The 25,527-nt window shown below is 59.4% G+C and overlaps 3 protein-coding genes across 3 annotated transcripts; 1 reads left to right on the top strand and 2 right to left on the bottom strand.

Annotated features, from left to right (window-relative positions):
• Positions 1-106: 106 nt before the first annotated feature.
• On the bottom strand, positions 107-7,450 carry RNF214 (ring finger protein 214; the record flags this gene model as incomplete). Its single annotated transcript, XM_083877859.1, has 14 exons — positions 107-356; positions 975-1,070; positions 1,392-1,499; positions 1,724-1,859; positions 2,555-2,931; positions 3,191-3,289; positions 3,508-3,598; positions 4,000-4,088; positions 4,316-4,412; positions 5,179-5,247; positions 5,782-5,921; positions 6,190-6,330; positions 6,537-6,596; positions 7,187-7,450. 14 exons carry the CDS (start codon positions 7,448-7,450, stop codon positions 291-293), a joined length of 1,833 nt encoding a protein of 610 aa, XP_083733985.1. The 3' UTR covers positions 107-290.
• A 368-nt stretch (positions 7,451-7,818) lies between these two features.
• On the top strand, positions 7,819-21,078 carry PCSK7 (proprotein convertase subtilisin/kexin type 7). The gene is made up of 17 exons (XM_083878010.1): positions 7,819-7,846; positions 8,757-9,236; positions 9,641-9,775; positions 10,179-10,344; positions 11,185-11,275; positions 11,828-11,882; positions 12,957-13,095; positions 13,675-13,775; positions 15,234-15,335; positions 15,620-15,787; positions 16,952-17,059; positions 17,951-18,053; positions 18,734-18,890; positions 18,983-19,077; positions 19,205-19,298; positions 19,557-19,674; positions 19,818-21,078. The coding sequence occupies exons 2-17, from the start codon at positions 8,769-8,771 to the stop codon at positions 20,217-20,219; spliced, it is 2,502 nt and encodes an 833-aa protein (XP_083734136.1). The 5' UTR covers positions 7,819-7,846; positions 8,757-8,768; the 3' UTR covers positions 20,220-21,078.
• Positions 21,079-21,448: 370 nt separating this feature from the next.
• TAGLN (transgelin) lies at positions 21,449-24,726 on the bottom strand. Its single transcript, XM_083878011.1, has 5 exons — positions 24,645-24,726; positions 22,917-23,115; positions 22,386-22,563; positions 22,208-22,310; positions 21,449-21,983 (listed from the first exon to the last, which is right to left on the bottom strand). Exons 2-5 carry the CDS (start codon positions 23,094-23,096, stop codon positions 21,842-21,844), a joined length of 603 nt encoding a protein of 200 aa, XP_083734137.1. The 5' UTR covers positions 23,097-23,115; positions 24,645-24,726; the 3' UTR covers positions 21,449-21,841.
• Between the last annotated feature and the right edge of the window lie 801 nt (positions 24,727-25,527).

The following is a 25,527-nucleotide window of genomic DNA, read 5'->3' as shown; positions in this document are numbered from 1 at the left end:
AGTGGGAAGAGGTGGCTGAGGCAGTTCCCAGAAAGCAGGGAACACTGACCCTCATTTGAAAGAAGCCAGCAAGGCTAAGAAATGAGGAGCTGCAGCAAAATCACTGCATAATATACACACTTTATTTATGAATTTGTATGTTTACAGACTTTCTATACACACATTACCTATATAATAAAAATGTACATGTGTATACATGATCGTATAAATATAGAACTGTAGAAATCTTAGAACTGATCCTGTCTATTCACAGCAACTCCTCCCGGGGGCCCACGTTGTCCCAGCAGCCGTCATTTGAGGCTTGGGCAAAAGGGACAAGTGTCATTCGTGTTGGTTTGTGCCCAAAATTTGATGCACTGGAAAGAGAGAATGAGTCAAGAGCCACTGGCCCAACACAAAGGTGCCATCATTGTCCACAGCACTCGCTTCAGGAATGGTTTCCTTTGCTCCTTGCAGCCTCCATCACAAGGTCACCATGAGGAAGGAGCCCTTGTCCCCCTTGCAGGACCTTCAGGCCCTCCCCAACATTCCATTTCCTCGAGGGGCCACTGCTGGAGGCCCCAGAGCTGTTGGGATGGGGGGGTCATCTGCACAGATGACTCACTGCCAGACCCATGGGATAGGAAAGTCTCCTCTTCCCAAGAGCTCCTGTCTGGCATCCCCAGCCCAGACACCTGAGCAGCAGTGGCAGCTCTCCCCTCACCCTGTGTTCCAGATCCTTCCAGACTATCCTGCTCCAGCATCTAACCCTCACAGACACAGCACAGGCTCAGGGACACAAGGGCAGCCTGTTCCTAAAGCCACCACCACACAGGGTGGCCCAGCCAAGAGTACAGAAAGGATGGGATGACAGGATGCAGGGAAGCTGTTTATTGATTGTACCCTTCTCCTGGCAAGGTGCCAGGACAACAAGGACTCGGGAAGGGTCACTTGGAAGGACCAGGAGGAGGTCCTGAGCAGCAGAACACACTCACCTCCTTGTGCAGCACATGTGAGCAGGCCATGGGGTGAAGGTCACCAGGCTGCACGAGTTTCTGGCACATCAGACACAGCTTACAGGCAGCTGGGGTCTGGGATGGGCAGTGAGGGAAAGAAAGGAGCAGGCAGAGAAGTCAGACACACAGCTCTGATCACGGATTCAGCTGCATCCCGAGGCCACAGGCTGCCCAGTCCCCTCTCTGCCCACAGCCATCACACCCCGAGAGCCACCATCACATCTGGTGTCTCTTCATTCCAATGTGAAACACAAACGATCTGTGCCAATGTTCTGGGCTCAGCAGCCCAGCTGGCTGTGTGAGGAGAGAGCTCCCAGCTCCAGGGGCTCATCCCTTCAGGCACGTCCCAGGCAGGCCCCCCTCTCCCCGCTCCCCAGGGAAGCCAAGCAGCCTTACGTGTGACGCTGTTCCCGGGTAAGCGACCTGGGCCGGGGGCAGGAACATGGGTGTTCTGATCTGAGGCAGTGGAGCAGAGAACATGGGGGCCCTGATCCGGCCCAGAGGCTGCAGCAAGGCAGAGGAGGCACATCAGAACAGCCCGAAAAGGACAGAGGAGTCACCCCAAGTCACCTCGGGGAAAATCGTTCCCTGGTTACGCTGCAGTCAGCAGGACAGGGAACCCAGGGGACTGCCCTGATGCACAACCCAAGCTCTGCGAGGAAGCAGGGAGGAGGGACAGCTCTTCCTGCTTCCCAAGCCCCCTTCCAGCAGCCCCCACACCGTCCCACCTGAGCACTGGCTGCTGCCCGCTCCTGCTGCTCTGCCAGCTTGGCCGCCACCAGCTGGTTCAGCTCCTCCATGGTCAGCCCAGCCATGGTCCTCCGGGCAGTTTTGATCTGCTGCAGGATGTTGGTCAGCTGGGCCCTGTGTGGACAGCAGCCTGCTAAGAGTCCTCAGTCCTCACAGACTGGGATCCCTCAGCCACCATTGCCTGGGGGAAGCCGTGTTCTTCCCCTCCATCCTCCAGGTGAGGTGAGTCACATGGCTGAGGAACTTCTCTCCCCAAAACACTGGGGAAAGAGCAGAGAACCCCCAGAGACACGCTGGGGGGCTCCTGGCTGTGCCCAGATATCCCTGCTGTCCTTCAAAGCCCCCAGTGACCCCCACCCCCAGCACTACGGCAAACCTGATGGAGACCACCACCTCTGCCTTGCCTCACTTCCCAGAGACCCCACTCACACCAGCAGCCCCCCTTCCCCTGACCTCAGCTCCCGTTCCATGCACAAGCCATTGGCCCCCAAAACCACGACCAAACACTGTTCCCCTGATTTTCAGCCTTCTGATCATTGTTTACATATTTTCTACTGGAGTTTCTCACACATATAACATAAAAAGAAGTAGATTGTTTTCATTCCTCTCTGTGATGGACTGCTGGTTTGACCACTGGGGTCAGAGGGGTCTCCTCCTCCAGTCCTTGATCAAATTCCAAATCCTATTTAAACCCCAAATCATAATAAACTTCCTCTCTCTTGCTCCTCGCTTCTGATGGTGAGTGTGGTTCTTTCACGTCATGAACAGCAACAAAACCCTTACTTAAAAACACCACCAGAGACCCTTACTTGTTGCACTGTGGAAACCGAGTCAGCAGCTTCTCCAGCAGCTTCTCCAGCTTGTCAGCCGGCTGGGGCCTGGGGAACTCAGGGGCCACGTTCACAGCACCCAGGCCAGGCGGAGGAGGGATGGAGGCAGCGGGGGGCATGTGGGGGCTGTGTGTGCCGATGAGCGAGGCCACCACGGGGCTGTTCCTCCCTTGGGAAGCTGGCAGGGGGGGGGAGGGCTGGTTGGGCCTGGACATGGCGGGGTTGAGCAGAGGGAAGGAGAGAGCCCGCGGATCGGCGCTTGGCATGACCATGGGGACAGGGACGGGCCCGATGGGGAAGGGGAGCCGAGGAGTCAGGGATGGGTTGGGCTGGAATGCCGTCAGCATGAAATCTGTCTGAGAAAGAAAAACAAGGGAAGAGGGAAAGGCTGGTTAGAGTAAGACCACTTGGAAGCAGAGTCGAGTGCCCTCTTCTCCAGCCAGTGAGATGGGAGCTGCAGGCACTGGCAGCTGGAAAGGGAAGGAGACCCTTCCCCTCCTCTCTAGTAAGCCCAGACAGGGAATGGGCCATCCCACACATGCACAGCACCAGGCAGGCTGTGCCAGGGCCTGGCAGCATGGAATGCCCATGCTGTGGGGCTGGAGAGGCACTCACTTCTGAAGGTGGAGGAGGCAGCGTCGGCGTTGGGATCTGGGGGAGGCTGCTCAGCTTTGTGCCATTCCTCACCATCTGGATGTGGTCGTTGAACTGATCCTAGCAGAGAGGGAAGAAAATGGGCACATTTATCACACCTGAGAGAGTTTGGGGTATTCTAAGCCAGGGGGTGGCAGGCCCTAAAGTGGCACTGTCTGGGTCCACAGAAGAATGGAAGAGGAGCTGAAGGGAGGAAACACTGTGTATGTGATGAACTGCTCACTCTGTGTGTGCAGAACTACTCACTGCTAGGCTGGGAGATGTCAGCAGGAACTTACTCGGACACTTTGCTTGGTCATTCGTATCCTGTTCAGCCTCATCTCCCACTCCTGCTTTGGCCTCATGGTCTCCAGCGTGGGCGGCGCAGACCTGCAAGCACAGCTGAACTTTCCCACTTGCAACTGTGCTCTCACTGGCAGCAAAGTGGGAACCTCCCACACCCTCCTGGCTTCCTCTCCTCCAGCAGAGTGGGAAGGGCTCGGCCCCCTGTAAGGCACCCCACAAGGGAGAAGGACTGATCTGGGGATACACAGGAACACCACAGTCAAGAGCACTGGCTGAGCCTGGCAGATGAACAGTAACAGGGGGTAAGCACAGCCCCACATACCCTTGCTGTGTGACATTATTGAACCACATTGATCCAGTAAGAAAACCACAGGAAATCCTGAACTATTCCTGTCCAACCTCCAATGTAAGCAGAGGAAGAGGAGATGGGACACAGGGACACCTGAGTGACCCTCCCTGCCACTTCTGACAGGACACAGACTTACTTGAGGTAGGTGAGGTGTAGCTCTGCTTCTTTTTCTGCTTCTTCTAGTTTCAACACCAGCAGCTCCTTCCGGCTCTCCAGGGACAGGATCTATGGAGAAAGGCTCAGGTTTTGTACTCCTGTTTCTTGCTGCCAGACCAGGCACTGGGCACTGCCCCCCACTAATGCTCACTGCTCTGATACTTGCTCATCCTTCCTCTTATCCCACAAAGTGGGACTTGGCCTTGTCCTCAACTGCTCCTAATTTCACAGAACTGTCCATTAACCATCTGGAATCTCAAACCAATCACTTTGCAGAGAAGAAGTCAGCTGCTCACCTCTGCTTTCCAGGCCCGTTCTGTCTCCTCAAGAATGTTCCTGTTGATTTCATTGTGCTGGTTCTTCAGCTTGTCCAACTCCATCTCCCACAGCTGCCTGCACACAGAACAGAAAGAGTCCCCTTAGGCTTGGGCACCGGAATGCCACAAAGGGATGGATCTCAGGAGCTCTGGACAGAACCATGGAAGATCAGCAAGCTCCAGACTGTGACACCATCCCCAGCGCCCTGGGCTGCGTGAGTCACTGTCCCAGCAGTGAGCGGTTCCAGAGCACACAAACAAGCAATGTGCAAACACGCCAGGCAAAATGAAGGGAATTCCCCTCAGCAAAATTCAGTCCAATCCCAAGGAAGATCTGAACCAAGAATCAACCCGAGCAGCAGGCAGAGCTACAGTTCTGATCCTGGAGAAGTTTAAAGCTGGGCATTTCCACCTGTGCTTTGGGAACACCTGGATCTGGAGCATCCCCGCCCAGCTTTAAATACCCAAGGTGCTAGAGTTCAGTGTAGCTGGACAGCTGTGGGGAACAGACAGGGAAATCAGTCTGCCCTGATTCTGGGGAAATTAAATTAGTAGTAGTAGTTACAAGCTGAGTCAATCCACCAAGCACAAACTCTAATCTTACGGGATCTTTATGTCACAAATATCCAGGAGTCTGCTTGTGACTGGGATCAAAGAAGATTTAATCCAGAGCTCTGATACTGAAAGAGGAAAAAACCTCTAGAGCAAGTAACTGGCCAGCACTGCTGGATCATTGTTTCTACTCTGTCCCAACCAAGAGCACCAGATTCACTCTGAGGCAAAATGACAGGAAGGAACAGTGCACTGGGCAGCATTAATGAGGCAAAGAAGAAGAACCTTACTTCTCATCAGACTGCTCTGCAATCAGAGAGGCAATCTTATTTTCCTTCTCCTCCTGCTCCTTCAGCAACCTGCACAGGAGAAAAGGGACAGCACAGCTGGAATCCCAGCAAGGCAGGGCTCTCATTGAAACATCCCCGGGCCCAAGCACATACCACAGGCTGGGGCTGGCTCCCCGCAATGTGTGTGGGATAACAGCCACCAAGAACCTCTGGAGCACAGATCTTGTTGTCTCATGACACTGCACAAAGGCTGTGGCACAGAACCAGGTTGGCTGCAGGCAGCTGTGCTGCTCCCCCAGCATGTGCTCTGCCATGGTCACTTGGGGGAAAAGGGCATTTGGATTTGGAGCCATCACTGGAGTTTTACCCAAAAACATTGCCAAGCCCCCAGAATAAAAACCAGACCTCTATGACATGACAGAATGGTTCCATAAAAGCACCAAGTCAAATACATGGCCTGTCCTTAGTTCATCCATATACAGGTCTGACCTAAATACTCACTGCTTCCTAAAACTTTAAAGGTCTTTGCTCCATCAGGTTTATATCACAGTTAAGCAAGGCCTCCTTCCCCAAAAACAAACACTTCCTTTTCCATACAAATACCTTCTGCCTTTCTCACAGAGTTTCTCAATTTCAGCTTTGAGATCCTGCTCTTTCTGCAAGAATTCTTTCTTTTCTTTCTCCATCTTTTTCTTAGTCTCTTCTCGCTTGATCGTAACATCCTGAATCGCTTTCAGGATCTCCTGGAGTAAAAGAAGCATCACACAGATACAGAGCAAAATTACCAGGTCATGGTTTTGACATAAAATTCGTTATTTTTTTAGATTAATTGATTAATGAGATTACACAGCAAACTCTTTCTTTTTAGCATATCCAGTCAAGATATAAATTGGTTACTATGAGGAAACTCAGTAGACTGATGCTCTGGTCAGCAGGTTCTCCTGCATCTTCATAAAGGTTTTAAAATTAATTACAGGGCAGGTTAAACAAAAACAGTTCTTCACCAAATACCTGGTGGTTTTTCATCTCCTCTTCCCTGCGCTGCTGGAGCTGCTTAAGCTGGACCTGCAGCTGATTCTCCACCTGCCTCTGTTTGTCCAACACCTCCTGGTAGCGCTCCTTCAGCAAGGCCCGCTCAGACATCATCTTGTCCTGCAGTGGAGAGCAAAATTCCTCTGTAACAAGGACAGCTTAAGAACTTCAAGTCTGATATTTGATGGTCTTGGAGGTCTTTTCCAACCATAATGGTTCTGTGATTCTATTTTGACAGGAATAAAGTGGGAAGAGCAGCTGCAGTTCCTTTGCCTGGGAGTGCGAGTGGCAGAGCCCAGACCTGAGCCCAGGGCCTCAATACCCACCAAGTTCTTCTCGATGTCCTGGTCCGTGTTCACGTCTGCATCAGCTGCCTTGAAGTCAGTCTGTGAAGGGAGATGATGGAGATCAGCCTCTGCAGTGACCAGAGAGGGACTCCAGGCCCTCCCTGGGCACTTGTTCCAGTGCTCTGTCTCCCTCCATGGAAAGGAGATCTCTGTCATGTTGAGATGAAACTTATCATTTTAGCTGATGGCTATTGTTCCTCATCCTATAGCTAGGCACCTACAAAAAGAATCTGGCACCATCCTCTGACACCCCCCTGAAGATATTTATATGCATTAATGGGATCCTCTTTCAGTCTTGTCCAGACCAACCAGGCCCAGCTCCTGCAGTCTCTCCTTATAAGAGGGATGCTCCAAACCCCTCATCATTTTTGCAGCCTCTGTTGGACCCCAGACCTGAACACAGCACTCCAGGTGTGGCCTCATTAGGGTCGAATTTTAATTAAAGATTAATTGAAGACTGTTCAAAGCTGAGGACTGGGCACACAGCAGCGGCTGTAAAGCTGCAAGTATGGATGTGCTTTACCCCCCAGATTTATTCAGCTCTTTGTCCTCCAGATCCTACAGGAGCCTTTTAGAGCCCTCGGCCCGCACATCACAAACGCCGTGAGCCCCGGGGGAGCTGCACCCACCTGCACCGCGATGTTCTGCGACGGCCTGGCCGGGGCCGCCTCCTCGTCGGGCTCCTCGGCCGCCGCTCCGCTCTGCCCCGCGGCCTCCGCGCCGCCGGCCCCGGGCTCCGCCTCGCCGCCGGGGCCGGGGGCGGGGGCAGCCGCGGGGTCCGCGTCGCCGCCGGGCCCGGGCTCGCCGGGGCTCTCCGGGACGGAGAGCGGGCTCCCGCTGCGCGGAACGGGGACATAGCTCAGCGCTGCGCCGGGGCCGCATCCCGGCTCCATTCCCGCTCCATCCCGGCTCCATTCCCGCTCCATCCCGGCTCCATTCCCGCTCCATTCCCGCTCCATTCCCGCTCCATCCCCGCCCCATGCCCGCTCCATCCCGCTGCCGCTGCCGCCCCGCCGGGCCCCCCCTTACCTGCCGGGCGGCGCGGCGGGGCCGGGCTCGCAGAGGCGCGGCGGGTCGGGGCCGTCGACCTGCGCCTGTTCCAGCGCCATGGGGGCGGCTGCGGGGCTAGGCCGGGCCGGCGGAGCGGCACCGGGGGGGCACCGAGCGGCACCGGGCGGAGCGCACGACCCGCGCCCCCGCCGCGCCGCCCCTTCCGCCCCGCGCCCCGGCGGATGTGACGCCGCTGTCAGCGGCACCGGGGTTCCGGCGGCGGCGGCGGCTCATGCCCGGTGAGCGCTGCGGGGCGGCACCGGAGGGCGGCGGGGTGGGCACCGGGCCGGGGAGCACCGGCCTCGCTGCGGCTCCCGCGGGGGTGGCAGACGGGAGCCGGGGTGCTGTGCCCGTGGGTGACCTCCGCCGTGTCCCTGGTGCCGGTGCCCGGCGGAGCGGGGAGCGCCGGGGCTGCCCCGGGGCGCTGCGCTGTGCCGCTCCCGGGGTGCACCGAGGGGCGCTTCAAAGCCCGAGTTTTAGGGAGAGAAACCTGGAGCTCGGTGTCCAGCAGCAGCCGCAGCTGATGAGTTGTATCAGAGGGGAACGGACCGGATCGAGGGAGGAAAAGGGCCGGGGGTGCCGAGCTCCGGGCACGTCCCAGGGAGCGGCATCTCGGGAGGTGTTTTCCCCGCTCTGCGCTGCCGTAGCTTACGGAATACGGGTTGAACTGGGGCTCGGTGGTGATTTCCGCCTATGCCAGGGAAAAGCAGGTTCCTCCGGCCGTGGGGCAGGTGAGGAACGAGTTCGGTGGGGCTGCTGCGGAAGAGGAACCAGCTCTCGGCTGCCCACGGAGCATGGCGTTGCCCGTGGTGTTTGTTCTGGGGAACAACGCATCAAGAGTTTCTTATCAGTTCCTTATCAGACGCGAGAGGGGGAAGTGGCTTCTCCTACCAGCCCAGCGCGGTGTTTCCTGGCCCGGGGCTGCCACCCAGCAGGCAGGGTAGGGTTGGGATCGATCCCTGCCCAGCCTGGGTGTGCCTCCAGCTCTGGGAAGGAGCCGCCTCGGTTGGGGTTTCCCGGGAAGAGGATCTGCTGTGCAGCGGGTTGGTGGCAAGCCCCGTGGGGCTTTGTGGGACTTTCAGGTGAGATCTTGGCCACCGTGTCCCTCATCAGGAGGAGTTCTCACCAGTTTCACGTGTGCTGTTGCAGCCCGCCTGTCTGATGCCGCATTGGAGGCGGGGAGCGCCGCTATGGAGTGCGGGGATGGAGGCCACGCTCTGCATCCACACGTGCCTTTGGCTGAGCGCTGCCTGGATCCCCCTGGCCTCACCGGCCGGGCCGGCCTGCGGCGGGCAGCGCGCTCCGGACACTGAGGGCCGCCACGGGAGGCTGACGTGGGCGGTCAGCTTGGATGCACCCGAGGAGGAGCTGGAGCAGCGGGCAGAGGAGCTGGCCCGGACTGCGGGGCTGGTGAACATGGGCCGTGTTGGGGAGCTTAAGGGCCATTACCTCTTTGCCTACCAGCCCGACGGCCACGCGGCGGCTGAACACGAAGCAGTAAGGAGGTCGGTGGACACTTTGTTTGCACAGCACGACAGTGTGCGGTGGCACTCGGAACAGAAGCTTCTGAAGCGCTCCAAGCGCAGCCTGCACTTTAACGATCCCAAATACCCTCAGCAGTGGCATCTGGTGAGTGGTTTTCTGGCTCCTACTGTGCTCGCAGGCTTGGGCTGTTTGTGTGGCCACGGGCGAGCTGTCATGCGGGAGGCAGAACAGCCTCTTTCTGTTCTTTGGTGAGGAGGGAGCTCGCTGAGAGCCCACCCTGCCTGCCATGTGCTGGCTGTGGTAACGCGAGGAAGCAGCTCCTGCAGCTGGTTGTGCACTGGTGGCACTGGGGTGTGCAGAGGGGTTTGCCTGGAGCACACTGTGCCCTCCACATCATGGCTTCAGCAACTGCTGCTCGCTGTCAGCCTCAAACAATCTCCCCTGACTGTCCTCTGGCTCCTTCTCATGCTGGCCCCAGCCCCACACATCATATCCAGTGTAGCCAGGAGGTCCCCTCAGCACTGACCCTGTCCCCTCACTGTCCTTAGAACAACCGCAAGAGCCCCGGGAAGGACATCAACGTCACGGGCGTGTGGGAGCGGAACGTGACGGGGCGCGGGGTGACGGTGGTGGTGGTGGACGATGGCGTGGAGCACACCATCAAGGACATCCAGCCAAACTACGTGAGTGCCTGAGCAGGCTGGAGGCCGGGCAGTGTGACAGGAGTGTGAGAGCTCAGAGTCCAACCTGCGCCGTCACCCTGGGCTCTGCCAGGGCGGAAAGTGCCAGTAGCAAACCTTTCCTGGGAGATTTTGCACCCGGGTTTCAGGGTTACCTGCCTTTGTGCAGCCCATGTGGGAGGCAGCTAGTGTCCCTCTGACCCGCAGCACTGCCTGGAGCTGCCTTGGTTGGTCCTTTCCTCACAGCAGCAGATAGCAGTGTTGAGCTGCAGCCCTGTGAGGAAGCAGCCTCCAAGTTCCCATGACTTCCAGCCTGTGTTTCAGCCCATGTTGCATTCCCTTAACTCCTGCTTTTCCCAAACTGAGGAGAGCAGAGCCCCAGCCCTGACTGTGGGTCTGTTCCCAGAGCCCAGAAGGCAGCTATGACTTGAACTCCAACGACCCTGACCCTATGCCTCACCCTGATGAGGAGAACGGGAACCACCACGGGACGCGCTGCGCCGGGGAGATCGCGGCCGTGCCCAACAACAGCTTCTGCACAGTGGGAGTCGCCTTTGGGAGCCGCATTGCGGGTACGTGAGGGCTGCCAGGCACCCCAGCCTGCCTCACCCCAGATCCCTGCCCTGAGACACAACTCCCTGGGCTGGGTCAGCTCTGAGTCAGTGCTGCCGTGCTCAGGCTGGTCGGGCTGTTGCAGGGAGGGCCTGGCGCCTGCCTGAGCTCCTCTCCAGAGGAGCTGGCTCCTGGCAGCTTTTCCAGAGTGTTCCCAGCTTTCCTTGCTGCCAAAGTTTTGGCAGAGCAGCTGTGCCATGCTGGCTGAGCCAGGCAGTTGTGCCACAACGTGCCCAGGCTGTGTCTGGAGGCACTGGGGCAGCAAATCTTGGCCAATCTCACTGCCCTGGCCCCTGGTCTCAGCTTTGCCTTGGGGGATGGACAGGGGCTAAGGGCCACTGCTGTCTCTCTCCCCTGCAAGGTCAGGGAGTGTGTGCTGTGCCCCAGCTGTCTCCAGAGCTCCTGAGCTTCTCTGCAGAGGGAGGTGAGGGCTCTGTGCCCTGCAGGATATGTCCCTGCCAGGGCAGGGGACAGCAATGCTGGGACATGATCCTGTCCATACCTGGTCACACCACAGTCCCTGGAGTGCCAGGGGCAGTCAGGGCTTTCCCAGGGCACAGCAGGCAGAAGCTCCCAGCTGGCAGAAACAGGGATGAGCTTATCCTGTACTCACAGCACAGGGAACAGGAGGGTTTGCCCCAGATGCAGGTGGGACCTGGCACTGCCTCAAGCCTCAGCCCTCCAAAGCTGGGCTGGCCTTGCAGGGTGAGCACAGTGGGGCACCCTCAAGCCGGTTTGTTTGCAGCTTCTGTAGCTCGTGTGACCCGTGTCAGCCATGTTCCTTGCCCTCTGTCCTGCAGGCATCCGAGTGCTGGACGGGCCCCTCACGGACAGCATGGAGGCCATTGCCTTCAACAAGCACTATCAGATCAATGACATCTACAGTTGCAGGTGAGCCCCCAGGGGACCCTGAGCTGGCTCCAAGTTGCAGGCCCTGCTCTGCCTGGGGACAGAGTCACAGCTCATGGCTGCGTGCTCACACCAGCCCCCATCCTCCTGTGGCTGCAGTTAGCCCTGAGGCACCAAAATCCTGTTCCTGGAGACCTGTCCTAGGCTCTGCACAGTACCTACAGTTGTGAGATTTCCCTCTCTGTGCTGCAGCACATCCCCTGGGCTGGCTGTGCTGGAGGGGACACTGTGCTCCCCACTGTGGTCAGGCAGCCTCAGCTGAGCCCTGTGACGGGGACTGGAATGTGTGAGAAGCCACTTGTTAAATAAAAATCAAACATTTTGTCCACTGGAATCTGACCCAGAGGCACAGTGCAAACACAACAGCGATGTCCCAGCAGTGAGGGGCCATCCTAATGGTTGGGAAAGTGCAGTGCTCTGCAGTCCCAGTCGTGGTGCTGGGAGCAGCTGGTGGCTTCTGGGAGCTCACTGTGATGGCAGGAAGAGCCGCCTGTGACTCCTGGGGCTGTCACCTCACCTTGTCTCTCTTTGCAGCTGGGGTCCCGACGACGATGGGAAGACTGTGGATGGCCCCCATCAACTGGGAAAGGTAAAACCCAGCCCCAGCAGCCCTGGGGGAGTCTCCAGAGCTTGTGGCTTCTTGCCTGCCCGTTCAGGCAGGGAGGGACACGTTACTGTGACACTCAGCACATCTGTTTGTGTCACTCGGTGCCAGCAGAGGTTTCCCTGTCACTGTGTGGTTGGGAGAGGTGATGCTGCCGCGGGAGGGCAGCGTTCAGGCAGAGCAGGAGGAGCTTTCCAAGGACAGGCTGGTTCCAGCAGGAAAAGGCTCTTTCACAGCCTGTGCTATTGCACTGACAACTTGTGCAGCCTACAGGATGCTCTCTGCTCAGCAGGCTGAGTTTCCCTGTGCTCAGCATGGTTCTCGAGGCAGGGATGGTGCCTTTGGATACTGGGAATAAAACAAGGGGGGTGGGATTGCAGTGGGAGGAAGAGTCAGAGCTGAGGCTGCTCCTTCCCAGGCCATTAAGGTTTTCTCAGAGCTCCTGTGCTGCAGAGCTGCTGCAAAACACACACAGCCTGCCTGTGCTGCAGCAAGGGGTCACTGAGGGGCCCCAAAACCAGCAGAGGGGTGTGGTTCTGCTCCAGTGCTCTTCTGCTGTGCTTTTCCAACCACAACTCAGCAGTTCCTGCACTCCTCAGAGCAGTGCTGACAACCGAGATGTTCGTTCACCATAACAAATGGTTTCCAGTTCTGCAAGTTAATTTATTCCCTTCCTGCCTGCAGAGACAGCTGGAACAAGCTCTGGGACACCGAGCACGGGCAGAGCTTGCTGTGCCACAGCACAGTCAGGAGGGCAGAATGTACCTTCATCTGTCAGGGGCAGGGAGAGCAGGGCAGGCACTTCCAGTGGGGTTGTGTTCCTGCTCATCCATCAGACGTGTCCTTTCCCTAGGTGGGGATGGTGTCTGGGCTGAAATGTGCCTGCAGGGGGGGCCCATGGTGTGGTGTGCCTCAGCAAAGGCAAAGCCCTGCTGACTGTGGGGCTGGGCACTCACAGAGGGGCAGAGATCACACGTGCTGGGCTGGCTGCTGTCAGAAACCACTGGGGTCAGTCTGGAAGGACCTGGGGAGAGCCCCCTGCCCTGCCTCTCTCCACAGGCTGCCCTGCAGCACGGGGTGATCGCAGGTCGCCGGGGCTTTGGGAGCATCTTCGTGGTGGCCAGTGGCAATGGGGGCCAGCACAGTGACAACTGCAACTACGATGGATACGCCAACTCCATCTACACTGTCACAATAGGTGAGCCTGGCTCTTCTGTCTCTTCCTTTCCCAGCCTGGAGCAGCAAGGTCATCCCAAAAGCACAGAACCTGCCCAGCTGGGAGCTGGCTGGATGGTGGGAATCCATGGGAAAGTGTCTGGGAACAGGCATGGCAGTGTCTGGGGTGTGCTGGGCTTCAGCCCCCAAGCCTGCAGTTTGCTTCTGACCTACAGAGCAAGAGGAGGCCAGACAAATTCCTGCCCGTGTCCAGGCCTCCCTCGGGGCTGTGACAGACACTACCATGTTCAAGGAGTGACTTGGAATGCAGCATTCCCATCATTTGTGTTAGAGGAGAAATGCATAATCCACGTTTCTCCAGAGCAGAAGCTGTGTGAGGGGCAGAGGATCTGTGTGATACTGAGCACAGTGAGGGATTATTTCTCATGGCTGCCCTTCCTGTAGATCTTCCAGATGAGGAAAATACAGACTTGGTTCTAATTTCCCAGGCCCTGGAAGAGCACATCTGGCAGGAGGAGCTCTTAGGGGATTAGCACCTTGAAATGCCAGCGATTGAGGCAGAACAGGTTTCACGCAGCCAGTGCCTTTCCCATTTTCCCAGGAGCTGTGGATGAGACGGGCTCCATGCCCTTCTATGCTGAGGAATGTGCCTCCATGCTGGCTGTGACCTTCAGTGGCGGGGACAAGATGATGAGGAGCATTGTGAGTACCTGTGTGTCCCCTGTGCCCTCCTGGCCACCCTGGGGACAGCCAGGACATCACTCCGTCCCCTCCAATTCCCACACAGTTCCTCTGTGAGCCAGGGCATGGCTGTGCCTTTTATCCAGGCCCTGCACAAACAGAGGGAGGGTCCTGTTTTTCAGCCCTGTGGGAGCTGCCGCAGCCAGCCCCCCTCGCTCTGCCCCCAAGGGATGCTGGAGCACGGAGGGCAGGGAGAGTATTGGGCTTTTTAAACCACTTGGCCCCAGCTTCTTGTCTCTTCTGGCATGTGAGCCTCTCCCAGTTGAATTTTTAAGAATATTTTTATCAGCTTTTCCCTTCTTTTGCCAAAAAATTACTTCTTGTCAACAACATCTCTTTTCTGCCTGAGCCAAGCAGCCAGGGCTGTTTTCCCCCTGCAGGCCTGGCCCAGCCTGTTCCTCCCTTGGGGCCAGGCTGCCCCCACCCAAGTGGTGTGACCCCTCCCTGTCCTGTGGGGCCGGCAGGGACAGTAGAGCCCACCCACCCCACGGCAGCTTAGGGGAAACATCACTGGCTTCTGATACTTGGGGTTGGGTTGTCTATGTTTGGAGGATTTCCCACCAGCACAGGTACTTCCCAAAAGCACTTTCCTGTGGCTCTGTGCCTGCCAAAGAGCAGCTGAATCCAGGCTGGTCAAACAGGCTTCCCCACAAGCTGGGTAAAGTGGGGGAGCTGGGAGAGCCTAGGATCCTCAGCAAGCTCCTCCTGCAGCCTAGAGCCAGGGCAGGGATCTGTGCCCAGCCAGGGCATGGCACAATCTGCCACAGGGAGAGTAAAACCCAGAACGGGGCTGATTTTTGCTTTCAGAAATCACTGCAGTTGTCCCAGGCTGGTTTGGAAAGTACTGACACTGGGAAAAAAGGGAACCAGCAAGGGCTTTGCTGCATTCCATTAGGAGCTACAGGCTCATGGGTTGGTCTGGCTTTCCCCAGCATGGTGTGAGTGCTTTGAAGGTCACAATTGCATGTTCATTTTAAACACTGGCTTTATGGGACACTAACAGGGGAGCTGGCACTCCATGGGGCAGCCAGGGCGAGATGCCTTGCTAAACCTCACACAGCCTTTTTCAGAAGCACAGTCTGCTCCTGGACACCCTGGAGCTCCCTGCAGTGGTGCCAGAGTTAACTTCCCTGCAGCCATCTGCTCCGGCTATTTTTTTTTCCTTTTACCAGACCATAAACTTTGTGTGGTTTCCTTAATGGGAAGAATTTAATACGGCTTCTGGCACTAGATGTGCTTCCTACTGAAAGTTTCTGCTCTCGGGGTGCTCTGTGTGGGACACTCAGTGTCCCAGCATGAGCTGGAGCCACTCACAGCTGGAAAAATGGGATAGAGTCAAGCAAAAACACAAGAAACCCTTCAGATTTTGGGCTTTCTCCCTACAGGGAGCAGAGGTAGATGGATGCACTTGCTTTGCAGAGAGGTGGCATAATCTGGGAGCCTCCCGATGCCTCTTCAGAGGTGCTGTGTGCTCTGCACAGTCCCATGTGGCCCCCCTGCAGTCTGTGTTCAGCACTAAAGGTGAGGAAGAACCCAAACTCTATCTGCCAGGAGTTTCCCACAGACTTGCTTAGTTAGGGCTAGTTTCTTTCTCTCTACAAAGGGAACTGTCTCCATGAATTGTTTCCCAGCTGGGATCGCTGTCCTTGCAGTGAGGCTGTCCCAGGGACCCTTCCTGGCTGGCTGCAAGCAGGCTGAGCTTGGCTGGCAGGGGCACAGCTCGCAGCCAGGACCACATGTACCTGTCCAGCCACCCCAGCACAGCACAGCAGGCTGACAGAGGCCTGTCCCCTGTTCCTGGGCAGGTGACAACAGACTGGGACTTGCAGAAGGGCACGGGCTGCACGGAGGGTCACACGGGGACGTCGGCCGCTGCCCCGCTGGCCGCGGGGATGATCGCACTGATGCTGCAGGTGCGGCCATGCCTCACCTGGCGGGACGTGCAGCACGTCATCGTCTTCACTGCCACCAAGGTGAGGGGCTGGCCCTCCCCTTCTCCCTCCCTCCTTCCCCCTGCTTCCCTCAGGGATACTGCAGGATGACTGAGGCCCTGCTGTGCACATCCTTGTTTGTGTCTGCTGCCCCTCCATAAATCTCTCCCTCCTCTGGCTCCCAGCACGGGGATTGTGTCTTCCCCTCACCCCGTGTTCCTTCCAGGAATGTGGCTGAGGCATTTTCCCCTGTCATCATAATGAATGGGTTATTTGCCTCAGGAATTGCCTCCATCTGCCAATGTAGGGTTCTTCCAGGGGCTCAGCAGGTTCCAGGGCTCAGGGGGTTCCAGGGGCTCAGGAGGTTCCAGGGGCTCAGCGGATTCCAGGGGCTCAGCAAGTTCCAGGGGCTGAGGGGGTTCCAGGGGCTCGGTGGGTTCCAGGGCTCAGCAGGTTCCAGGGACTCAGAAGGTTTCAGGGCTCAACCCTGTGTGTGTGTGGTGGGGCTGGCCCAGCCCAAGGCTGACACCTCTGCAATGTCACCTCATGGTCCAGGCAGTGGGAGGTCCCAGGAGTGGGAAAGTGAGGAGCTCTGCCCTGACCTTTCCTGGACTCTCCAGAGAACTGGGCTCCTGGAAACAGGCACAACAGAGAGCTGGGCAGCAAACACAGCCCTTCCCTTCACCCAGAGCAGGAGTGGGAACTGACTGGAGGGATGGGGCTTCTTCCACACCCCTCTGGGGGACAGGAGTCTGTGTCCAGCTGATGCTTTGCTCTCTTTGGCATGGGACAGTGTTTTCCATGACTTCCAAGCCAATGTTGCCAGAGTTGTACAACCCAATAAGTGATGGGACCCAGATCTGTCCTGCCCCAGCTCTTGGTAATATAAAGGACTCTGTTCCTTCTCTCCAAGGCTTCTGCTGTGCCACAGGCAGTGGTTTGGGCAGCAGAGAGCAGCTGGGATGTTTCAGAGCAGAGGCATTTGTGCCCTTTCGTGCTGCTCCATTTCCTTTCTGAGGAGCTGGGAAGCTGCTTTGTCCTGGGATTTGTTTCAAACAAAGGTCAACCTGTTCCTTTCTAATAAGGCCATGTGGGTTTGCTTCCCCACCACTGTGGGATGTGTCTGGGCCTCCTTCCCTTCAGGACTGGGGGTTTCAGGCTGCTGGTGTCCACCAGGTAAGCAGAGCACCCTGTGTGTCTTTGCAGTACGAGGACCATCACGCCAAGTGGGACACAAACCAGGCGGGCTTCAGCCACAGCCACCAGCATGGCTTCGGCCTGCTCAACGCCTGGAGGCTGGTGAATGCTGCCAAGGTAATTCCCTGCCCTCCTACACCTGCTCTGTGGGCAGGCAGAGAAGCCCAGCCCCATGGCAGGGATATGTCCTGTCCTGGTGATGCTGTGGGGTGACACCGCTGCTGTTGAGGGCCAGCACGTTGGCCACCATCCTGCTGGCCCTGGCTCTGAGGCTGCTTTTGGTATGAGGTCATGACGCTCCCAGCAGTGCCTGAAAGCTGCCCCAAGCTGCTGCTCTCCAGCACTATATATAGCCATGGTGAGGGCCCTGATTCACAGCAATGGGAGCTTCGTCAAAAGCCCCAGCACCTTCCTCTGTCCACAGTGGCTGCAGGGAGGGTGTCCTGGCCCCTGAAACAGGCTGTTCTCAGCTGGCAGCTCCAGGGGAGTGGTGTGGTCACACCATTTCTTCCTCCTCACATGGCGCCCAGAGCACATCCCTTTGGCACCTGGTCCCAGCTCGTGTGTGGAGCTCTGTGCAGCTGTGCTGGGTCACTGCTGCTGCCAACTGTGCCCCTGGGGTCACAGGGGCTCCCAGGCTGCTCCCTCTTCCTGCAGGCAGTTGGTTTCTGCTGTTCCCTGTCCCACTCTTCCAGGGGTTGGAGTGGAACAGCCTCAAGACACCACTCAAAGCCACAGTGACAAACCCAGAGCTGGGAAGTTGCAAACCTTGATCAGCCCTTCTGGCTCCCAGGCAGTGACTTTTCCTCCTTTCCTGGGCATGTGGGCGCTGCTCCCATCCCTGGGGTGTCACAGCAGCCTGTGTGACCCAGAGCATCATCGGGAGAGGCTCCTTGGCCTGGGCCCACATCCAGCACAGGAGCAGCTTGTAAGAGCTGTGGGAGATGGAGGGATGGATGTGCAGGGAGGGTGCAATTCGTGCTGAACCCTCTCTCCTTCCCCTGGCAGATCTGGGAGTCTGTGCCATACCTGGCCTCGTACGTGAGCCCTGTGCTGAGGGAGGGCAGGAGCATCCCGTTGCTCCCGCAGGAGCTGGAGGTGGCCTGGAACGGTAAGAGCAGGTGTGCCACCGGGAGCAGGGCCGGCCCTGCCCCCCGGTGTGTGGCACAGCAGGGCAGGACCGGCTCTGGGCTGCAGGAGGCCAGCAAGGGGTTAAGTGCTGGGCTGCTCCGCCTTTTTCCGCCCATCCCCAGGGGATCTGCCTGCTGCTGATCCCCTCCCCACAATCCCATCCCGTGCTGATGTGTTTGGGGAGCCAGACAGGGCTCAGGAGTGGGGCTGGGCAGCGGCCAGAGGCGCTCGGGCTGGCTTTGACCATTTTAGGTAATGCTGCAGCTCCCGACTTGGCCAGGCCTGTCCGGAACGGCAGCGCTGCTCCGCTGCTACCAGCGAGGAGGAGAGCCCGGCCCAGCAGGGCCTGCACACAGGGGACACTGCTGGCTCTGTGACATGCCTGTCCTGGCCTGTGCCCCCTTAGCAGGGGCTGGGAGCACCCACCCACCCAGCTCACCCCACTGCAGAGGGGCTGTGGGCATTCATGGAGCTGGGAACAGCTCGGGACAGGATGGGCCAGCCTGGACACCTGGCTTCTGCTCCCAGTCCCACACGGGGCGGTTGGGAATAGGCAGAGACAACCTATGTGTCCTGTTAAGTGGCACCACAGCCCAGCAGGGCTGGCTGGGAGTGGGGACTCCATCCCAAATCCTTGACAAACCCCCTTCCCTTTCCCAGTCACCCTTGCTGACCTGGAACTGTCTGGCATGAGGACCCTGGAGCACGTGGCAGTCACTGTCACCATAACCCACCCTCGCCGTGGCAACCTGGAGATCCGGCTCTTCTGCCCCAGTGGGATGATGTCCCTGATCGGGACCACCCGCAGTATGGACTCGTAAGCACCCAGGGGACACTGGAGGGCAGGGCACTGGGGCCATGTCAGGCTCTGTGACTCCTCATGGGTTGTTTTCCCTCATCCCTGGGCAGGGACCCCAATGGCTTCTCTGACTGGACCTTCTCCACGGTGCGGTGCTGGGGTGAGGAAGCACAGGGCACCTACAGGCTGCTCATCAGGGATATCGGTGAGTGCTGCCTCCCAGGGGGCCCTCAGGAGTGGTGGCAGCTCTGTGCCCTGTCCCTGGGAGCTGCCAGCTTATCACCTGATTGGCTCAGGGACTTCCCCACTGGACCGACCTATTTCCTCCCCAGGGGGCGAGAGCCTGAGGCCTGGCACCTTGAAGCAGTGGCAGCTGACTCTGTACGGCTCCTCCTGGTCCCCAGCAGAGATGAAGGAACGGCAGAGGTAGGACAGCACATCCCCAGCTTGCTGGGAGCCAAGACAGGGAGGCTGAGGGGTTTATCCCTGCCTATGAGCAGTGGGTTGGAGCTGTGTTGCTGCCAGGTGAGACTGGGGCTGCCCTCACACCTCACAGGGCAGCCATAGGCTGTAGAACACAGCTCTGTGTGCCGAAGGGGACACTCCAGACACTTTGTGGGCATTTTAGAGCCTCCCTGGAGCCCCTCTACCCACGGGGCCCTCACAGGGTGTCTCTGTCCCCAGGCTGCTGGAAGAAGCCATGAGTGGGCAGTACCTGAGCAGTGACTTCTCCCTGCCCTGTCCCCCAGGGCTGGACATCCCCGAGGAGCAGCGTTACACCATCACAGCCAACACCCTGAAGGTGAGCCTGCCAGCAGGCTGGTAACCTTGCATGCCCCAGGATGAACTGGGAGAGCAGGACCCTGCTCAGTACTCTGTGCCCTCGCTGCTGGGCAGTGCTGAGGGGGTTGAGAGCTGTGTTTTTCAAGGGGTTTCCCTCTGCAGACGCTCCTGCTTTTGGGATGCTTTGCTGTGTTCTGGACTTTCTACTACATGCTGGAGGTTTGCCTGACGAGGAAAGAGGTGGGGATGGACCTGGCTTGCCCCAGCCCCAGCAGCTGCAGGTGGTACCAGCAGGGCAGGAAGCACCGAGCCCTGGAGAGCAGCCTGGAGATGGAGTCGGTGCCCCTGTACCGGGAGAAGGACATGGAGGAGGCCGAGATGGAGTGTGAGCACCTGCAGCCTGCCCGGGACGGGGTGGAGAGGTCCTGGACCCCCATCCACCTCAAACTTTGCAGCAATGGCAGAGCTGTGAGCTTCCATGAGGCAGCCCCCACTGGAACCGGATTCCTGGGCCAGGAGGCATCAACTGAACTCGGGGAGGACAGGGAGCATCAGCCCTGCTGACTGGGGCTGGGGCCCTCCCTTGGTACGACCTTCCTGGGCTTGGGCAGCACAGACTCATTCCTGAGCCTCCACGGACCATTGCCACTGTGTCCTGCGGGAGGTGGTGTTGGAAGTGGCTTGGAAACAAGGAGAGAGCTCTGGTACTGGAAAGGGAGCTTCCCTTCCATCTCCTGGAAAACAAAGCAAGCCTTAAACCCTTTCCTGACGGAGCCTGCCCTGCCGGACACTCAGGGCTCCCCGTTGTGTGTGGGGTGCCATTCTCACAGAGCCAGCTCCACACAGAGCCCCTTCCTGCCCCTGCAGCAGGGCCAGGACATGTCATTTTGTCCCTGATTCCTGCAGAGCGAGCCTGGAAAATGAGACAAGGCCCAGGCAGCCATCTGTGCAGGCAGGGACCCCGCAGCACTGGCATTTTCCCGGCTGGCAGCTGGCCCCTACCCACCAGTTCTCCCAGTTTAGAAGCAGGGAGTTATTTCACTCATCTCCAGCCAGTGCTTCTCCCTGCCCTCCATGCTCCAGTCCTGCTGATTCCTCCTCTGCTGTGGGCACAGAGCAGCTGTGGGGTGGGGGAGGCAGGAACCAGCCTGTTTGGGGGCAGGATGGGGCTGTCCCTGTGTCACTGGTCACAGGAGCAACTCTGGTAGCAGGTGGGCCTGGTTTGGGCTGGGGAGGGGAGGCTAAGTTGCTCTGGCAGTGGCTCCTCTGAGCAGGGTTGGCTTGTTCACGTCTTTGGGATCGGTGGTTTATTTTTTTAAAGATGGGGTTTGTTTTTTAATCAGCAAAGCCCTTTTGTGTAGCTTTCCAAATAAAGCCTGAAAAACCCTCCTCTCCCCCATCCATCACTCTTCTGCCCTCCCAAAGCTTCCTCACTGTGGAAAAATGTGTCACACAACACCTCCCAGCCCTGGGGTGCTGTATCTGTGGGGGCTGTGTGCCCTCTGTGCCCTGGGATAAAAGGAGCTACTCCAGGCAGGGGGAGGCAAGGGCTGGGCCAGAGCATTGGAAGGAGCAAGGACAGAAGTGGGTGTCATGGTTCAGGGGGGAGAGGGCAGAGTTTTCCAAGCCAAGCAGGGAAAATCTGAGCTCCAGCTTTGGTTTTCCCCGGTTTGGAGATGGCAGAAGGAGCAGCTTTAGCCGTTTAGGGAGAAGGACTTTGTCTTTCCAGACGCCACCGGCCAGCTGCGACAGGGCAGGTGCGAGGAAACCTCGTCAGGCCAGGCTAGATGAATATAACCTTTTAATTTTGACAAAAACGAAGTACAAAACCGAGGCCAATTCTCTCTTCTCCCCGTTCGCAGGGATCTCTGCGGCAGTGGCGGGGGCTGGTGCGGGCGGCGGGCAGGGCAGTGGCCCCGGGGGCCGGGGCGCGGGCCCGTCCCACCCGAGGGTGCCGGCGAGGGCAGGACCGGCTGGCGGCGGGGGTGCGAGGCCGGGGGCAGAGGCTGCCCGGGGGCAGAGGCTGCCCGGGGCACGGCGCTGGGGGGCTGCGGCCGCTGGCAGGGCGATGGGGCTGGCGGGCGGATGCTCCTCAATAAATACCAATGGATTGGCGGCGGCGCTGGGCCGGGGGGAGCGGAGACGGAGGTCCCGGCTGGGGAGGGCTGGGGGCGGCTGGGGCGTGCCTAGCTGATGATCTGCCGGGGTCGGCCGTAGCTCATCCCCGCCTGTGACGCTCCCTTGTTGGTGCCCATCTGTAGGCCGATGATGTTCTTGCCCTCCTTCAGCTGGCTCTCGGTGAACTCCCGCTTGTGCTCCTGCGCTTTCCTGCGAGGCACGGGGAGAGGCCGTGGGGCACCCGCACGCCTGGCTGCCCAGGAGCCCCCCCGATCCCCAGGAATGTCCCAGCCACCCTCTCTCCCTCCACAGCTGAAAGTTTGGCATCCCAATTCCATGTGCTCCAGGGCACTTCCAGGCAGAGGAAAGAGTCAGCTCTGAGCAGCTGCACGACAAGGGAGTCCCCATGCCCAGCTCTGCATTCCTCCACTTACTTCATGAACCAGTTGGGGTCCCCGTGGTAGTTGCCGTCGTTCTTGGTGACTGCCAGGCTCCCCAGGGCCATCAGCGTCCTCTGCACCGCCGCCATGTCCTTGGCTGCCAGGGAGAGAGAGGCATGAGGACAGGCACAGCAACCCTGGCTCCCCCAACCCCGACTGCCCCCTCCCGCACCTTCAAACAGGTCCACGGTCTGGAATATGTCTGTCTTCACCACACCATAGTCCTCGGCTGCCTTCAGGAACTGGGCAATCTGTTCCATCTGCTTGAACACCATGGTGGGCGGCGCATCAGGGATCTTGACGGGCTTGGAGCCATCGGGGTAGAGGCTGTTCACCAGCCTGCTGAGCACCTGCCACAGAGGGGAGCCTGGGTTTGCTGCACTGTCCTTGGAGCTCCCCATGCTGCCCTCAGAGCTCCCTCAGAGTTCCTTGTGCTGCCCTCAGAGCTCCCAATGCTGCCCTCGGAGCTGCCTCAGAGCTCCTTGTGTTGTCCTCAGAGTTCCCCATGCTGCCCTCATAACTCCCTGTGTGGCCCTCAGAGCTCCCCATGCTCCCCTTGGAGTTCCCCATGCTGCCCTTGGAGCTTCCTGTGCTGCCCTCAGGTCTCCTCATACTGGCCTCAGAGTTCCCAATGCTGCCCCCAGAGCTCTCTGTGCTGCCCTCAGAGCTCCCCACTGGCTGCCCACCCCCAGGCCCCACTTACAATGCCGTTCTTCAGCCAGACCTGGAAGCCCAGGCGGCCTCTCTCGGGGCGCCCCACGGCAGCCCCGCACTGCGCCACGATCCACTCCACCAGCCGATCCTCCAGCTCATCATCGTACTTCTTCTCGATTTTGGACTGCACATCCCTGCTCATGCCATAGGCTGGCCCTTTGTTTGCCATGGCTGCAGTGGTGGGAGACCTGGTGGCACAACAGGGACAGTCAGGCTGTGGAGATGCTGTGTCCTGTCCAGGGACCCCACAGATGCCATCGTGTCATTTGCCTGCCACTGTGCTGCAGTCGGGACAAGCCCTTCCAACTCTTCCCTTGCCAGGTAACAGCCCTTCAGCTCCATCCAGATGTGTTTGGAGGAAAATTCACCACCATGACCTCCAAAATCTGCCCAGACAGAGGGTTCATGTCCTGGCAGAGATGCCTCATCCCCAGCTCAGGCTGTGCACAGGAGCAGCCTCATTCCTGTCCCTTGCCAGCTCTTGGTTGGCATAGATGTCCCTGGTGTGACCCATGCCAGGATCCAGGTGGCAGGGTGACCACACCAAGGCTGGCTGGCTGTGGCTATGGTATGGTGGCTATGGTGTGGTGGCTGTGGTACAGCAGGGTGGCCACGGGGTGGCCTTGGCACAGCAGGGTGGCCATGGGGTGGCCTTGGCACGGCAGCTCCGGGGCCCGGGGAGGAGTGCGGGTGAGGCGGGAGCAGTGGGAGCCGTGCCCGTGCCCTTGTAAGGACATGCTGCGGACAGTGATGGCAGGTAGCCGGTTGCAGGCAGGGCCCGAGGGTGCCAGGGAGGATGCCAGGGAAGATGCCAGCAGGGAGAGGCTCCTGGAGTGGCAGCCAAGCCTTTGGTGCAGCTGGCATTGCTCCTGCCTGCCCAGCTCCTGGCTTGGCATGGTGCCTCCGGGTGCCTGCAGGAGCTGTGTGGATGTCCCACACCCACACCCGGCCTCCAGTGGGCTCATCCTGACCACTGGGCACCCTGGCAGGGTGGGCTGAGACCTGGCACAGCTCAGTGCAGGACTTGCTGTCAGCAGTGCAGGAGTGCCCCACAAACCCCATGATTAATCCCATGAGCCCCAGGGCAGCCTGTGCTCAGACCCCGAGCACTGCTGGGCACATCCAGTGATGCTACAGGTCCCACAGCCAGTCCTGCTCCCTGCCCTGACCTGACCTGGCACTGAGGGGTCACACACGGCTCCCTCGGCCACCTGGCATTGCCCACCAGCTGGCCCCAGGCCCGCCAGCGCCGTGCCTATCTCCCGTCCCCGCCAAGCACCGGGCAGAAATGGGCACTGGGGGCTGGAGTTGCCACTCCATCGCTGCCCTGAGCCCCGCACGGTCCCTCCGGCTACCGCGGGGACCCGCAGCTGCGCAGCGCCGCCGGGAACACGGTTCTGAGGGGCAAGAGCAGGACAGAACCCCGGCAGTGACCCCAGCCCGAGCAGGGCAGCCTGAACCTCCTCCGGGGAGCAGCGGTGCAGTCCGAGGAGCAGCATCCCCATACCGGGGAGCCGCATTCCACCCGGAGGAGCGCAATCCACGTCATCCAGCAGCAGATCGCAGTCCTGGCAGCGGCTCCGCTATCCCCGGTACAGGGTCCCCATCCCGGGGAGCAGCATCCCTGTGCCGGGGGCCGGCGTTCCCACCAGGGGGACCCTCCCCGCCGCCCGCCGTCCCCCCCCCCCCCCCCTCCCCGCCCCGCGGCAGGACTTACAAGCGGCTGCGGACAGAGCGAGGGCGATGCTCGGCGAGGGACCAGCGCACTGCCCCGCGGGGACCCCGACCTTGTGCTAAAAGGCGGGCGGCGGGACGATGATGTCAGCGGGGCGCGGAGTCCGGCCCCCCCAAACCCTCCCTCCCGGGGCGCCCGGCCCCGCAGCGCTCCATGACTCCATCCCAGGCACCATATTTGGGGAAAGACTCCGAAAACCAGCGACGAAAGCCCTTGCTCGAGCATTCCCCGCGTGCCTCCGCCCCAGCGGGGCCGTGGCCAGGGCGGAACCGGGCCGGGGGCTGATGGAGTAAATCCTTTTATAGCCAGGCGGCAGCGCCGAGGGCTCCTGCCCTGACTTCATGGCTGGTTTTCCCGTGCGCTCACCGCCGGGAGCCGGGCCGGGAGCAGGGTACCCCCGCGGGGATGCTGCGGGGACACGGGTGCCACCCACGGTGTCCGCTCAGGGCTGCCGGGGCCGGCAACGAGGCTGTGGCATCCCGCGGGCACCGCGCCTGCACATCTCGAAGATCCCGGGATTCCCTCTGCCCCGCGGGCACCAGCTGGAGCGGGTCAGGGCACAGCGGGGCACACAGCATCCCTGGCACCGCGCTGTGAGGATGCCACAGGGGCCCCAGCCCCCAGGGAACTTTGCTGCCCATGAAATGGGACCCCCCTGGGCATCACTACCCACCCGTGGGGCTGCCGGTCTCCCTGTGACCCACAGGCCACCCTCACCCTCCCCACACGTGGCAGCATTTCCCAACCCCTGCAGCATCTCCATCTCCCCTCTCCCAAAACCCCGTGGGGAGAAGAAGCCAGCACCACAGCAGGGCCTGTGGCAGCTGCCCCCTGGGACCCCCGGCAGGCGGCAGCAGGCATGGGG

Source organism: Zosterops lateralis, assembly GCF_965231275.1.
Source record: "Zosterops lateralis genome assembly, chromosome: 25".
Lineage (NCBI taxonomy): Eukaryota > Metazoa > Chordata > Aves > Passeriformes > Zosteropidae > Zosterops > Zosterops lateralis.
This window is presented reverse-complemented; position numbering and strand designations above follow the sequence as displayed.